Source organism: Sminthopsis crassicaudata, chromosome 3 (genome assembly GCF_048593235.1).
Source record: "Sminthopsis crassicaudata isolate SCR6 chromosome 3, ASM4859323v1, whole genome shotgun sequence".
Lineage (NCBI taxonomy): Eukaryota > Metazoa > Chordata > Mammalia > Dasyuromorphia > Dasyuridae > Sminthopsis > Sminthopsis crassicaudata.
The window spans coordinates 267,304,403-267,320,303 of NC_133619.1; the positions used below are offsets into that span (position 1 = coordinate 267,304,403).

The 15,901-nt window shown below is 32.9% G+C and overlaps 1 protein-coding gene across 2 annotated transcripts in view; it reads right to left on the reverse strand.

Moving 5' to 3' along the window:
• Window positions 1-15,901, reverse strand: part of LOC141561305 (interleukin-10 receptor subunit beta-like) — a 98,141-nt gene that overhangs the window by 18,934 nt on the left and 63,306 nt on the right. For both annotated transcript variants that reach the window (XM_074300740.1, XM_074300739.1), the window contains one exon: window positions 11,118-11,275. In XM_074300740.1, coding sequence (XP_074156841.1) covers window positions 11,118-11,275 — 158 coding nt within the window. The remainder of the gene's footprint in view (window positions 1-11,117; window positions 11,276-15,901) is intronic.

Genomic DNA, 15,901 nt, shown 5'->3' on the forward strand with positions numbered 1-15,901 from the left:
TCTTCCTTTCTCCCTCCCTCCCTCCTTCCTTCTTTCCCTCCCTCCCTTCCTTCTTCCTTCCCTCCTTCCTTCCCCGGTGATTTTGAAGAGTCCTGCCTCACTGAAATACAATTTCCTTGCAAGTCAAGACATCATCTTCCTGATCTTATTAGTCCTCTTTAAAAATGAAGGAGAAAAAAAAATGATCCAGGGCCCATCCACTAATTATGGGAATTCCTCAAGGCTCTATCCTTGTCCCTTTTCTCTTTCCCTCTTTGTTAATTTTCTTGGAAATCTCATTAACTCTTATTAATTTGACTATCATCTTTATATTAATGATTCTCAGTTCTCAGTTCCAACCTTAATCTCTCTCCTGTCCTTCAGTCTCATATCTCCTATTGCTTATTGAATATCTCATTTTGTTTGTCCTATTGACATCTTAACCATAACATGCCCCAAATGAAACCATTTTTTTTTTTCAAGGGAGTCCTTCACTCTTGCTGCCTCTATATACAGAGCCTTGAAGGATACATGTATCCCTTCTCTGCTTGTGCTTACTCCTGCTTTGCTTGAGGTACCCTCTTTTCAAAGTGCATTATCTCCAGAACTCTGGCTAAATTTTCTATGCTAATTATCTATGGAGTAGATATCACTTATTATAATTTCTCATTGAATTTCTTGATCATTCTTTCCTTGCCTTATCCTTCATAATTAAATTAATTACTAGATCCTATTGGTTCATTTCAGCAACATCTCTCAAATCTATTCCCTTCTATGTTACCACTTCTCTAGTACAATTTTTTATTTTTATAATAATAATAATAATAATAATAATAGAATTACTAGAATATTAGGCTAGAATAATAAAATTATCTCCTTACAGATCTTCCTATCTCTGTTCTTTATCGCCTTTATCTCACTGCTGCCAAAATAATCTTTCCTAGATAAAGATCTTGTAGATGTGATTTTAAAAACTCTCTTCTTGTCAGGAAATGCTAAAATTTTCATTCTGGGAATTTAGAAACTCTCTCCTGGTCAGGAAATGCTAAATTTCTCATTCTGGGAACTTAGTTTCCCAGACTGTCTTATTACCATAATTAAGGCAATCAAGATGTGTCCAGACTGCTTTCATTAACATGTTTAGATATCTATGACAGGAACTTTGCATACTGTTTTGTTAAGTCTTGATGGGAACCAAGTTTCCCCAGAATATTTTTAAGATAGTTTTCAAATCTTTTATCTTCCCAAGTCTTCCTGGATACTTCCCTTTCTCCCCTGAGAAATCCCATGGTTATATTTCTTTTATAAAAGTTGTGCTTATGATGAGAAAGAGAAAACAGTTCCAAGGTAATAGTAAGATCAGGTATCCAAGGGGACTATGGAAAGGATTAGGCAGAGAAGGTGAGTTAATTTTCTGGAAAAAGTTAAAAGCTAACAGAATCATTTTGGAGACTCACCTACTCTCATAACATCTGACTTGAATGATAGTAGAGTACCCTGGACATGTCTCATCTTTGATTTTGCAGCAAAATGATCTACATCTCTCTCTCTCTCTCTCTCTCTCTCTCTCTCTCTCTCTCTCTCTCTCTCTCTCTCTCTCTCTCTCTCTCTCTCTCTCTCTCTCTCTCTTCTCTCTCTCTCTCTCTCTCTCTCTCTCTCTCTCTCTTTCTCTCTCTGTCTCTGTCTCTCTTCTCTCTCTCTCTGTCTCTCTCTCTCTGTGTCTCTCTGTCTCTCTTCTCTCTTTCTCTCTCTGTCTCTCTGTCTCTCTTCTCTCTCTCTCTCTCTGTCTCTGTCTCTCTGTCTCTGTCTCTGTCTCTGTCTCTGTCTCTGTCTCTCTGTCTCTCACTTTCCATCCTTCCTTTCCTCCTTTCTCTTTGTTCTTATAATGCTTCATCATGAATAGGACCAAACTTTTCATCCTATATCTTTTTTTAGAAAAATATTTTTTATTTCATGAGACATGAGTAGTTGGCGGTAGAGAATCCAGTTGTAATTAATGTTACCTGAGTTCCCAGCAGTGACCTGTTTCCAAAGTCCTTTTGGACTGTCCTTCATATTATAAATATTTTCCTTCAATAAAGATAGTATACTCTCAAAAAATACTTAAAGAAAAAACAGGATTTTGGGGAGTTCATTTGCCTCCATAACTTCTTCTTAACATCTTCATGATGTGAATTTATTGATAATTTATGATAATTTTTAAAAAAGCAAACTATCTAGCTGTGTGATTATGAACAGACCAATCAACTTTTCTAGGTCTCTATTTTCTCATCTATAAAGTAAGAGAGTTGGATTAGATCAGAATTTTTTCAAATTGTAAAAGCGTTATATGAAGTAATGGATAAAATTATTAGATATTTCTGAGTGTAACTCCCTTACAAATATAATCATTTTCAAAAATGAACATTTAAAATATTAAAATGAAAATAAATTTAAAAAAACCAACAAAAGCAATACTAACATGACAAATTGATTCCAACAGTATGATATAGGAATTATTTAACATACTATGAACAAATGAAACTAAATCTGAGTTAGTATATGCTTAATTTGATGCTGACATTTTCTAGAGATGAAGCACTTGAAATATGAATTTTTTACTAAATTTTATAGTTCTCTCTAATGTTACTACTGACTATAGGTTAACATTATAGATTTAGTGATGTAGTCCAAATATAGGCAGTACCTTCTCCTTCTTCCCTCCTCTTGTTTCCTACCCCAGGAACATCTCCTTAAAATATTGAAAAATAATGTCAATATCATGCATTATGATACCATTCTAGAATATGTATACTCAGGTCTTACATATGTGATATGAGAAAAATCTTGGATAGAATCTATGTTCAGATCATTTTAGCATATATGCTTTTTGCCTTGTCTTAAATTCTAACTTCTTAAGATTTAATGAAATGATTAGACATTGTGTTGTTTACTGGTTTTCTTTCTCAGTCTACTTTACTAGTTAATTATCCACATCCCACTCTGTAATTGTAGAGATATTCCAAGGCTCTATTCTATGTTCTTTTCTCTATTATTCTGTCAGTCTATTTCTCATTACTCTTGTCTTGCTGATTATATCAGATACCATGAATTCAAAGACTTCAAATCCTAAAATGACCTGCCTATTCTTAGAACTTTTGTTTCTTCTTCTTTGCAATCTGGCTTCTAATTTAGCCACTCAACAGAAACCACTCTCTCCAAAGTTACCAATAATTTCTTTTGTTGTTTTTATTTGGACCTCTGATTTCATTAGTGTATGGAGGTTCCTGTGAGGAACTTCTACTATTGTGGTTCAACACCTTTTCTGCAATTTACAATCTGCAAATTATAGTCTAGATCAGGTGCTAGCAAGCTACTTCTCTCACTTCATCCAAATTTGAACCTGTCTATGCTTAGAATGATTTTATAATTTTATTTACAATGTAAAAATCATTCTTAGCAATACAAAAATAGGTGGAAGGAGAAGTTTGGTTTGGGTTTGGCTGAAGCCACAGCCTCAGCTGTAGTTTGTCTGCTGGTTTTGACAGCTGCCTGTGGGCAATGAGAGATTAAATGACTTGTGACCAGGGTCATAGAATCAGTATGTGTCAGAGATGGAAACTAAACCCAGATCTTTACCCACTATGCAACGTCTCTTACCAATGATCCTTTAATTGCCAATCCTTAATTAATTTATCATATATATGATGCTCCCTAACTGTTGGTAGAACCGAATACTAGGTCCTCTTCTTTTTATATTCCCATTCATAGAAACCTCATTAGCTCCCATGGCTTTAATTACTATTTCTATGAAGATGATTGCTAGATCTCTATACCAAGCTCTAGAGTCTCTAAAAATTCAATCTCATATCACCAAATACCTATTGGACAATTTAAACTGGATGGATCATAGACAATTGAGACTTAATGTATTCAAAACAGAACTTACCATTTCCCATCACAAACCTCCCCCTTTGCTGAATTTCCCTATTTCTATTGAGGGTATTTCTATATTACTAGACTATCAATTTGTATTAACCTTAACTTCTTATGCTCCCTTACCTATGTGTCTATTCAGCAGTCAAAATTCTTAATCATTTATACCTCCATATTATTATTTTCATTCAGTTTCTTCTCTCTACTTATATAGTCACTATTTCTGATCTGGACTGTTGGTAGAAGTCTCCTACTTACCTAGGCAACCCATTCTTGGAAGAATATAAAATAAATCTTTCCTGCATTCATCAGTAAGTCAGTGGAGTTCTTGGTAACATATTTTGTTTGTTATAAATGGGGATGTCCGGGATCCAGATATTATGAATTCTGGGTGGCCCTGTTGAAGCTTCCTGTTGATTTCAGTAGTCTCAGGGCTTGGCTCCAGCTTCCCCCCTCATAAATTCTCCAAGATCTCATGACCATGAAGTAAGATCACTGATGAATCCATGAAACAGGAAGGGAACTAGAATAGGGTCTTTATCTGCCAGGTGAACTCTGTGCACAGACCAAATGTAAGATCTAGTATTGTCTTTGGTGGCTGGGGCCATATTATGGGGTCTGAGATATTAAACAGATTAGTAAAATGGGGAATTTAATGGAACCAAAGAGTGGAAACTCCTGAGACATATCTCTCACTATAGTGAGACACAGTCTTCACGGATTCTCTTGATTTTTTTTTTTTTTTAAGTTTTATTGATGTGTTTTTGTTTTTATATTACAAACATCTCCTTAATATGCCTACTCCATATAAAACAGTAAGGCAAAATTTACAACACAGTGATTTCTTTAGAAAATGAATGCAGGGGCAGCTAGGTGGCACAGTGGATAGAGCACCAACCCTGAAGTCAGGAGGGCCTAAATTCAAATCTGGCTCAGACACTTAACACTTCCTAGCTGTGTGATCCTGGGCATGTCACTTAACACCAATTGCCTCTGCCAAAAGAAAAAAAAAAAAGAACTACCTCCCCCATATATAACTAATTTGTGCTGGCCATCAATAAGGGCTTGCTTTAAATATCTATGCCAATTTATAAACCCTGTACTGTACTAGGGAAAGATAGGGGCTATTGAAAATATCATGAAAAGATTGGGCTACCTAAAGACAAATTCAGTGCTAACTATACAAAATAAGATACTGTATAGTTAAAAACAAATCTTACATAGCCTCACATTTCAAATTTTTTTCTTTAAAAGGAGTAAGTTGTCTACTTCATACTCAAATACTTTATAGATAAGAAAAAAACTACCCGAGAACCAACTTGTTCATTATTCTCATTTTCTTTGTCCTTCTTCATCTTTCTCATCTTCCTCCTCCTTCTTTTTCTGGCTTTTTCTCAGTCTTGACAACTCCTTGCTTTTTATCCACATCAGGTATTCCTTTAGCCTGGTACACAACAATATTCTTTCATGCTTTTCCTTCAGTATAGTTGCCTTCTTTTCATAAAGTTACTTGTGATCTGCAGCAGTATTATTCCACATTTCTCTCTGGTTTTTGTATTTGTTTGTTTGCTTGCTTGTTTTGCAATACCAACAATAGCAAAACTAATATATTCTCCTTTCACTTTTTTGGACAATACCCAGAACAGAATAAAAAATGCCAAAGGAGGCCTGTTCTATAGGTGTTATATAGATTTCAGCTTTTGCAATGTTCTCAGATTTCAGGAAATAGAGTTAGCATCTTTGAACTAAAGAAGTGAGTATGTTGAAATACTAACACTTTCTACCTCTATAACACCTGTTGGCATAGCTAGATTTCAAAACTATTGTTCTTCCCTTTAATTTTTTTTTATTATAGCTTTTTATTGATAAAACATATGCATGAGTAATTTGTCAACACTGACCCTTGCAAAACCTTCTGTTCCAACCTTTTCCCTCCTTCCCCCCCATCCCCTCCCCTAGATAGCAGGCAATCCCATACATATTAAATATGTTAAAGTATATATTAAATACAATATATGTATACACATTTATACAGTTATCTTTTAAAGTATTTTTTAAAAAGAAAATTCTGAGTTCACAGAAGCAACTAGGTGCTTCTTTTTTGTGTTCCTTTCCAAAGGTTTGCACAAAGAAGGGAAAAATTTCCCTCTCAGCTTCTTAGGAAACCTTTGCCCATTTTTTATTAATTTCCCTCAGTGCTATACAGAGTACTCTGGTTCTTTCTTGCCCTAGTATTCTCTCTAAAAAGTTTTTTAGTGAATATAAATCTATACTCTCTCCTTCCAACTTCTTAACCAATTGGGGAAAAAAAGAATGAAAACATATCACGTACAACAAACATGTATAGTCAAGCAAAACAAAATCTTTCATAGGCTGTATACAAATAAATATGTAAGTGCATGCACACACACATATAACTACTTGCCTGTATGCATGTGTGTGTTTCAGTCAGCACTCTAAATCTATCACCTCTTGGTCAGAAGGTAGATGTTTCTCTTGGACTCATGTACTGTCATTGTAATGAACGGAGTTTTTATAACTTTCAAAGTTTTCTGTCATTACAATGGTGTTGTTATTGTAAAACTTGCTCTCATTGGGTTCACTTCATTGTCTTTAAAATTCTCTAAAATTGTTTGCTTACAATATTGATGCTTTAGTATAAATTGTTCTTCTGGTTCTGTTCATTTCATTCTGCATCAGTTTATACAAGTCTTGCCATATTTCCTTTATTGACCCATTTATTCCATCTTTATTTCTTATGGCATAGTAGTATTCTATTACACTAAAATATCATACTTTATTCAGCCATTTCTCATTTGATAGGTATCATAAATGCTTTTTGGACAGCTAGGTAGTACAGTGGATAAAGTGCCTGGAGTCAGGAAGGTCTCAGATGATTCCTGTGTGACAAGTCATTTAATCTTGTTTGCTTCAATTTCCTCATTTGTAAAATGAACTAAAAAAGGAAATGGCAAATCACTCTAGTATTTTTGTCAAGAAAATTCCAAAAAAGATATAACTGAAAACTAAACAACAAATATACTTTTGTAGATATAGGACCTTTTCCTATTTCTTTGATTTCTTTTGAGAAAAAGACTAGCAGTATAGTTGAATCAAATACACTGTTTCTTAACTTTTATGTATAATTTCCCAATTGCTGTCCAGAATAGTTGTCCCTATTTACAGGCCCCAAGAGTACTTCAATGTGTTTGTTTTCAAATAGCAACTTCAACATTCAGCATTTTTTTTTTTTTTTGGTCATCTTTGCTACTCTTATGGGTGTGAAATAGAATCTCAGAATTATTTTAATTTGCATTTCTTTAAATAGTGACTTAAAGTATCAGGATTTTTTTTTTTTTTTCATGTGGCTATAGATAACTTGGGTTTCTTCCCTTAAGAATTGCTTATTCATGTCTTTACACCATTTATGTATTGGAGAATTGACTCTTATTCTTATAAATTTGAATCAGTTCTTATATATCATGGAAATGAGACTTTTATCAGAAAAACTTGCTACAAAGATTTTTTTCATTTGTTTTCCTTTTAGCCTTTGCTTTATTGAATTTGATTCTGAAGAAACTTTTAAATCTCTTTAATCAAAATTATTCATATTATCTGCTATGAGCCTCTGAACCCCTTGTTTGGGCTCGAACTTTTATATCTATGGACAAGACAGTTAATTCTATATTTTTAAAATTTGTTTATGATATGACCTTTTTTATCTAGGTTATGTACATTTGGAGCTTATATTTGTGTAAAATGAAAAGTATTGAGCTAAATCTAATTTTATCCTAAACTTATTTTCTTCCTATTCAATAAACTCATGTGACTTTCTGTTTTTTAAAGGAACAAATATGAATTTCTCTGTTTGGCATTTCAGGCCTTTCTTAAGACATTAACCTACATTTTCAACTTTATTTTACATTACACTCCTTCCCATACTCTACAATCCAGTCAAAATGGACCTCTTGCTGTAACTCACATCTGATACTCCATTTCCTTTCTCTATGACTTTTTACTGAAAGTCCTCCATAACATATGCTACCCCTAGTTTATTTTTTGCTTTGTTTTCTCTTATTTCCTTCAAGACTCAGCTCAAATCCCACTTTCTATATAATATTTTTCAGATCATCTTAGCTCCTAGAACTTTTTCCTCCAAAGCTTCTCTGTATTTATTATGTGCTTATATATTTATATTTATGCTGTCTACTACAAAAGAATGTAAACTCAGGTAGGGCAGGGACTTTTTTTTTGTCCTTGTATCCCCAGTGCTTAGCACATAGTAAATAAATGTTGATTGACTGACATGTTTATCTGCTACCCTCACAGTCAATTGGCATAGTTGCAAAACATAAATGAAACTGATTTTGTCTTGTCTATTGTCTCTAAATGTAAAATGCATAAACTAAAGTTAAATAATTTTTGCATAGAATTTTAAAAATCATATGTATTATGTTTCTCAGTATAATTAAATTTGGTAAATATATTTGGCAAATAAAAAAACTGCAACTTTAAAAAAACACAAATCATTTAAGAATGATTACAAATAATTGCTTGAAGTTTTCAGCAATAAAAATTAAATTAAATTTACATTCTTGGTCTATTTTTAAAACAAGAAATAACATCCTATTATGAGAAATAAGAGTATAACTAGGCTGAGAAGGAAATTCACTGAAACAGTAAAAGAATTAATAGAAATATAAGGTAAAAAGCTCAAATCCCCGCCATGTAACTGATAGAGCAGAAGTTATGTTTGCTGTATGAAGATTTTAGCTGTGAGAGCTGAAACTTAACAAAATTAAACACCTTGAAAGTGTATATTTATAGAATGCATTGTTAAGATAAGAAATTTTAACAGGGAAAATAAGATAACATACTTTTTAAAAAGTCTATAACATCAAAAGGATTATACGTATTGCATAAATTTGCTAATAGGATTGTTTACTGTAAAAAGCTTCATTATATAACAGAAATGGAAGTTCTATAGTTACTGATGTGATTAAAACAATGGATTGCTTATTTAAAAGGCTCCATTTTCTAATAATCAGTGGGAAGGAAATCATCAGTACATGTTAAGATCTTTGTGATTACTTGAAAAACTAAAATCTTAAAATTTTGCATCACCAGGGGTGGAAGCAACAGATGCAATTAAATATACCCATTTCATTACTTATTTATGGTATTCTACAGAAATTAATATTAAGAAAGAATTATGTTTTGAAAATTTATTGTTAGTAATGTCATATCAAAAGAAATTTGCTATAAAATTTACACACTTTTAAGATGAAAATTTTAAAACGTGGGGAAACTATAATAATAGTGTACAATTAGCTTGTGAGGGAAATCAAAAATGCAGGTGGACAAACATAGAGGGATTGGGAATTCTATGTAGTGGTTCATAGTCATCTCCCAGAGTTCTTTCAATGGGTGTAGTTGGTTCAGTTCATTACTGCTCTATTGGAACTGATTTAAACCTCTATTATTTTCAAAATTATTCATTAACTAGTCCTACTCTCCCCATCTGCACTATCTCCTGCTACACCTATGTGCATTCTTAGTTCTGGAAAAGCTGACCTTTTTAGGGCACCATTCTTCTGGTCTTCCATCTATTACTACTAAGCTATTGCTCATGGTATCTAAATCTTTACAACAGCTTTCTTTCTTTGACTTATCACATTTCTTCCTAAAGTCACAATTTAAACTCCAACTATTCCAAGGACCTTTATTAGATGAGCTCCATCTATTCTCCAACATTTTAGCCTAATGTGTGATTTACTTTGATCATAATTAGTATGTTATTATGTAATTATTATGGATATCCCTTGTGGGTTACTCTCTAATTCCACTTGCAAATTTGAACCCCAAAGTAAGAATGACTTGAATTGTAAGAGTAATTCTATGGAACTCCATTTTTAATATTATAATTTAAACCCTAATTTGCATGATTATTATTAAGAATCATCCAGTTTTTAGCAAAGGTATTTGCTAAGGTGATATGGTAAGAAGAGTTAGTAGCATAGGGAATATACAGTCCATGGAAAGAAAGGCTTTAAACTTAGACTACAAGAGTCACTGTTACTAGAAATCCTTTGAGAATTCTTACACAGCAATCCAAAAGAATTACTACTCCTGTGAAAAATACTGAAAAGTTGAGTTTCCGTTTTCTACAGTATTGTAAGCTTTGATTGAGATAGTGGGTATCACTGACCAAGAGGTTTTCAGAATGTGAGATGTTAAGGAAGATTAGGATTCACAGAACAATGAAGTGATCAATAGAAGTCTTGAGCAAACAAAATTGTGGGGGGGAACCTAGAAAGGCATAAGTGGATTTAACCAATCAAAAAGAGTCTTGTGGTTTTGAGAAAGCCACAAATTTAAGATAATAGCCCATCCAGCCCAAATTAGTTGGGGTCAATGACCTGACTTGACCAACTTATTACTGCCCTTGCTTAATAGGCTAATTGAATATTAAACAACACACCCCTGGAGAAGGAGTTTTCCACAATTTTTAAACATGGAATGTATGATGAAAGGGGGAGTGTATTTTATACATATTAAGGGGAAACATGTAGTGGGCATATCAGAAAGACTGTAACCCAGATAAAATGGACCAATCTGTTTCCTGAAGAGCGAGTATAAAGGTTCCTCCATTTCTGTACACAGTGCTCTCTCTTCCCCAAGAGGAGTGGGGCCCACTGGATTCCTTAAGTAACTTGTTTTTATTCTTCTAATAAATTTTCTTCTTTTTTCTTCTAATTTTTTCTAAATTTCTAATTTCTTCTAACAAATTTTCCTTGATATCTAATTTTCAGTGTCAAGAGTGTTATTTTTAACACTCCTAAAACAATTACAAAGTATAACTATCACCTTTGTATTCATCAAAACTTTATTAATGTGTTCATTTAACAGCTTTTGATTTCATTCTATGCTTTCAATGATTACATTAATTGAAATGGGAGAGGAACCTATTTCTTACATATATCACTTTTCCTTTGATTATGTTTGTGTCTTGTATTTTTTGGTGAAAAAAAAAGTTCATTAAGGGTGGTGTCTTATCCAAGAATATTTCAAATATGTGATGTGATAGTGAATACTTTTTTAACCAAGGGGAATGTTGGATAGTAAGTTATTTCTGATTGATTAATGTATGAAGTAAAATGATAATGAGACAATTTTAGCACACTAATTTACTTTCAATAGGAAAGAAGAAAAAAAATACTTACTATCATCCAAAGGACAAAAGGTGATTTTTACCCAATTTGACTGGTCATCTTCAAATTCAGCCCTGACACGCAAAGTATGGGTACCATATTTGGAAATACTTGAGAAATCACAGCTGGTGAAAATAATATTCTTGCACTTGTCTGTGAACGAGTCATAACTATAAAACCATAAAAAAGGTCAGAGTTTTAATTCTCATTTACTTAGTAGCTAATATTCACTTAACATGCAAAGGAGAGTGTTGTTAAGAATTGATTGACCATTTTGACCTGCATTGTAAAAATTTGACTCTAGTCAGAAGAGGCAGCTCTAAGAAATCTATGTTATTAGTATATTCATTACACATATTGTCGTGATAATCATAAAAATCATAATAATTTTTGTTAGAATATCCATCAGATTGAGATGGGGGAAAGTGAGAAAATGAAACTTAACTGGCCAAGTTTGCTTTTCATTCTTGTTTTTTATTTGTTTGTTATTGAAGATTAGGTCTCTCCCTATTGTATCTAGGCTAGAAGTAGCCACTTTTGGGCTGATCCCACTGCTGGTAGATATGGGAACTTTGACCTGCACAATTTTTGATTGTTCATTAAACAGTTGGTGACTTCACACCCCTGTACTTCCGTTCTTGGGGCTCACCATACTGGTGCTAGATTTAGTTCAGGCATCCAATAGACTTAGTTCATAGTAACTCAGAGCTCAAAAGATCTATTAGTTTCAACAACTCAGTAGCAGGGATCACAGGCTATACTACCATATCCAGCAACTATTATTCTTTTATTTTTATTTTTTAATTAAATCTTTTAATTTTCAAAATATACACATGGATAATTTTCAGCATTCATCTTTACAAAACCTTGTGTTTTAATTTTTTTCCCTCCCTTTCCCCAATCCCCTCTCCTAGATGGCAAGTGATCCAGAATATGTTAAACATGCAGCAACTATTATTCTTGGTAAATAATTTGTATAGCAATGAATTATGTAAAAGTCCAGTGATTTCTTTTGTGGGGAACTCAGTATAGGAACTCCTTTCAATGACACATATTACAATCTGTCTATACATGTGTTAATATAAACAAATGAACAATAATAAATAATAATGATTTCTAAACCATGCCCTAACAATAAAAACAATAGCTACATTTTAAAGTACTCAAAATAATTATCTCACTCACATATATTATCCACATTCCTCAATCTTTCTAAGCTATTTACAATTCCACAAATTTGGTTAATTACTCAAAGTGACAAAGATAAAAGATCCTAGTCCTCAGGGTCAATGTACTTTAAAATAAGTTTTTATCAATTTTCTTCTGTTTCTGATATCACCATAGTATCCTCTCCCTCTCTGAGAGAGCCATCCCATATAACAAATAGTCTTTTTTGAGAGGAAAAAGAGAAGCACAAGTAGCTGATATATTAAAAATATGTGCTACATGTAAACATCATTTTTATCATCTTGATATAACCCAGTCATGAGCACTATTTCTACAGCTATTTAAATTATTCTTTTCCTCTTATTTATTTTTAATATTCTTTAGTTTTAGATTCTATCGACTTCCTTCCATTCCTACCCCCCACACTAAAAAAGCAAATAATATTATATCAATTATACATGTAAAATATATTTCCATAACAGTCATGTTGCAAAAAAAAGCCAAAAAACTGAGAATATTATACTTCAATAGGGAACAAAATAAGTGCCCAGTCTTTCTAAGATCTGAGGTCAGAGGCAACACCAACTTACTGTATACAAGTGGAACAAGAGACCAAAACCTCTTGTTTAGCAACTAGCCTCAAATATTAAAGTATAATCTTTAATAAATTGTACTTATAGAGGAAACCACACTAACTGTGGAATCAAAGGAATGGATTTAGTTGCTTTTAACATTTACTATTTATATGATGGGAAAGTTATATATCTCCTTGGGCTTTTGTTGGTAGCACTTGTTGGCTTCCAAGGTATCCTCTGGCTCTAGCTTGATGATCCTTTTTTTTTCTTCCCTTGAATTGTTTCTTTTTGATGGCTTGTAATATTTTCTTCTTGACCTCGGAACTCTGGAATTTGAATATAATATTCCTGGGAATTTTTATTTCAGATCTCTCTCAGGAGGTGATCAGTGGATTCTTTCAATTTCCATTTTACTCTCTGGGTCTAGAATATCAAGGCAGTTTTCCCTGACAGTTTCTGAAAAGATGATTGGCTCTAGTCCAATAATTTTTCAATTATTTCTCCTGGATCTATTTTTTCCAGGTTAGTTGTTTTTTCCAGTGAGATATTTCAAATTGTCTTATGTTTTCCCATTCTTTTGGTTTTGTTTGGTTTTTGATTTCTCATAAAATCATTAGCTTCCATTTATTCAATTGTAATTTTCCCCTCTAACGCAATTGGGGTTAAGTGACTTGCCTAGGATCATACAGTTAGGAAGTATTAAGTGTCTGAGTACAGATTTGAACTCAGGTCCTCCTGACTTCAGAGCTGGTGCTCTATCTTCTGCACCACCTAGCTACCTCCCACTCAATTCTAATTTGTAAGGAATTATTTTCCTCAATGAGCTTTTGTATCTCCTTTTCCATTTGGCCAATTCTACTTTTTAAGAAGTTTTTCCTTCAGTCAATTTTTTTTGCCTCCTTTTCCATTTAGTCAATTCTGCTTTTCAATATATTCTTCTCATTAGCTTTTTTTGTACTTTTTTTTTAACCATTTGGTCTAGTTTATTTTTTAAGGCATTATTTCCTTCAGTAATTTTTGTATTTCCTTTACCAAATTGTTGGCTTTTTTTCATGACTTTTTTGCATCACTCTTAATTCTCTTCCCAATTTTTCTTCTATCTTTCTTATTTGACTTTCAAAATCTTTTTTAAGTTCTTTCATGATCTAGGATCAATTCATTTTTTTTTTACAGAAGGCTTTGGATGTAGGAGTTTTGACTTTATTATCTTATGTGGATGTATTTTGATTTTGTCCTTCCTACTGTTAGGTTAAATCTCCTAGTATTTTGGGGAACCTCATTTACCAAACTGTTAATTCTCTTTTTATAATTTTCTTGTATCATTCTCATTTCCTTTCCCAATATTTCCTCTATCATTTTTATCTCTTTCTTTAACTCTCCTAGAAATTCTTGGTGAACTTATCAACATTTTTTCCCAGGGGTGAGAGGTTTGGTTGTAGCTGTTTTCATATTGTTGTTTTCTCCTAAGTTTATGTCTAGGTCTTTTCAGTCATCATAGTAGCTCTTTATTATGACTCATTTTTCATCATTTAACTTTATGTTAAAGTTGGGCTCTGCTGATTTCTGCTTTTCTGGGTGTGAGGAGGCACAATTCCAAGCTTCAGGCTTTTTCCTATTGCTGTTTTCAGAGCTAATTTTTGGTGCTTCCAAGGTGGTGTTTTCCTATGAGAGATATGGCTACTGTTCTCCTAGTCTGTGCTCTGGTCTTTACCAAGGAAGGGCCCCTTCTCCCCTAAAATACAAATACTAGTTCTGGGCCCTGGAACTGTGACCAAATTCCTTGTTTCCTTATGACTCATCACAAACACTCATCTCCATCCTGGAACTGTAACTCAGAACAGCTTTTGGGCAAAAGAGTTGTCAATCAATGCCAGCTGAATGGAGTTCCAGCAAAGGGTTTTCTGTAATCTTTTTCTGAGCAGTTATCCAACTCCTTTAATTAACATCTCTGGTATGAAAACTCCTGAAGCTGTCAATACCACTGTTTCAGACCCCTCTAAAGTCCATCACTTATGTTCCTGCCATGATCTGGGCCTACACTAATCCTAGTATTACAGCCTTCTTCTCCTGCTTACCTAAATTGTCTTAGGAAGGAAAAATATCTGCCTCTAACCTTTTGTTGGCTCTGCTGACCCCAAATTTGATTTGAAGTATTATTTTTAAAATGTTTATTAGGGATATGTTTGGAGAATCTAGCTGAGTCCCAGCCTGTATGCTTCTATTTTGACTTTGTCCCTTAAGTTATTTTTTATTTCTTTAAAGAACACTTTGTAATTGAATCTATTCAAGCCTCATGTAATTTGTAAGGTATTGTGTGCTTCTGTAGTTATTTGGAAGGGGTTTCTATTTCTATTACTGCTTCTTGTATTTTGTCATTATTATTAAAGAAATGTTTCTGATTTTTGAGGATGTATTTTGTATTTTGCAATTTTGCCGAAGTTCTAAATTGTATCAATTGATATTTTTGCTGATTCCCAAGGGCCTTTCCAAGTAAATCATCATTTATCAACAAACAACAATAGTTTTACTTCCTCTTTACCTATCTTTATTTCTATAATTCCTTTCTCTTTTCTTATCACTATTGCTAGAACTTCCACAACTATATCATGTAATAAAAAGACAGTGAGCACTGCTTCACTTCCATATTTACTGGTTAAGGTTCCAGTGTATTTCCATATTGTGCTTCCTTTTGATTTTAGGTAAATGTTATTTATATAGTCATAAAAAATTCCATTGTTCCTATACTTTGCAAAATTTTTAGAAAAAATTAGTGATGTATTTTGTCAAAGGACTTTTTCTGAATCTAGATAGTCCTGTGGTTTTAGATGTTTTAGAATTTAATTTGATTATTTTCATTGATTGTTTTCCTAATAGTAAATCATCCCAGTAATCAGAACCTAAATCCCATTTGATCATAATAAATGATTTTTTTTTGATAAATCATTATACTTTGATGGGATTTTGTTTAAAATCTTTGAATCAATATTCATTGATGATATGGGCCTGTAGTTTTGTTTCTGTGTTTTATCTTTAACTGGTGTAGGAATTAGTACT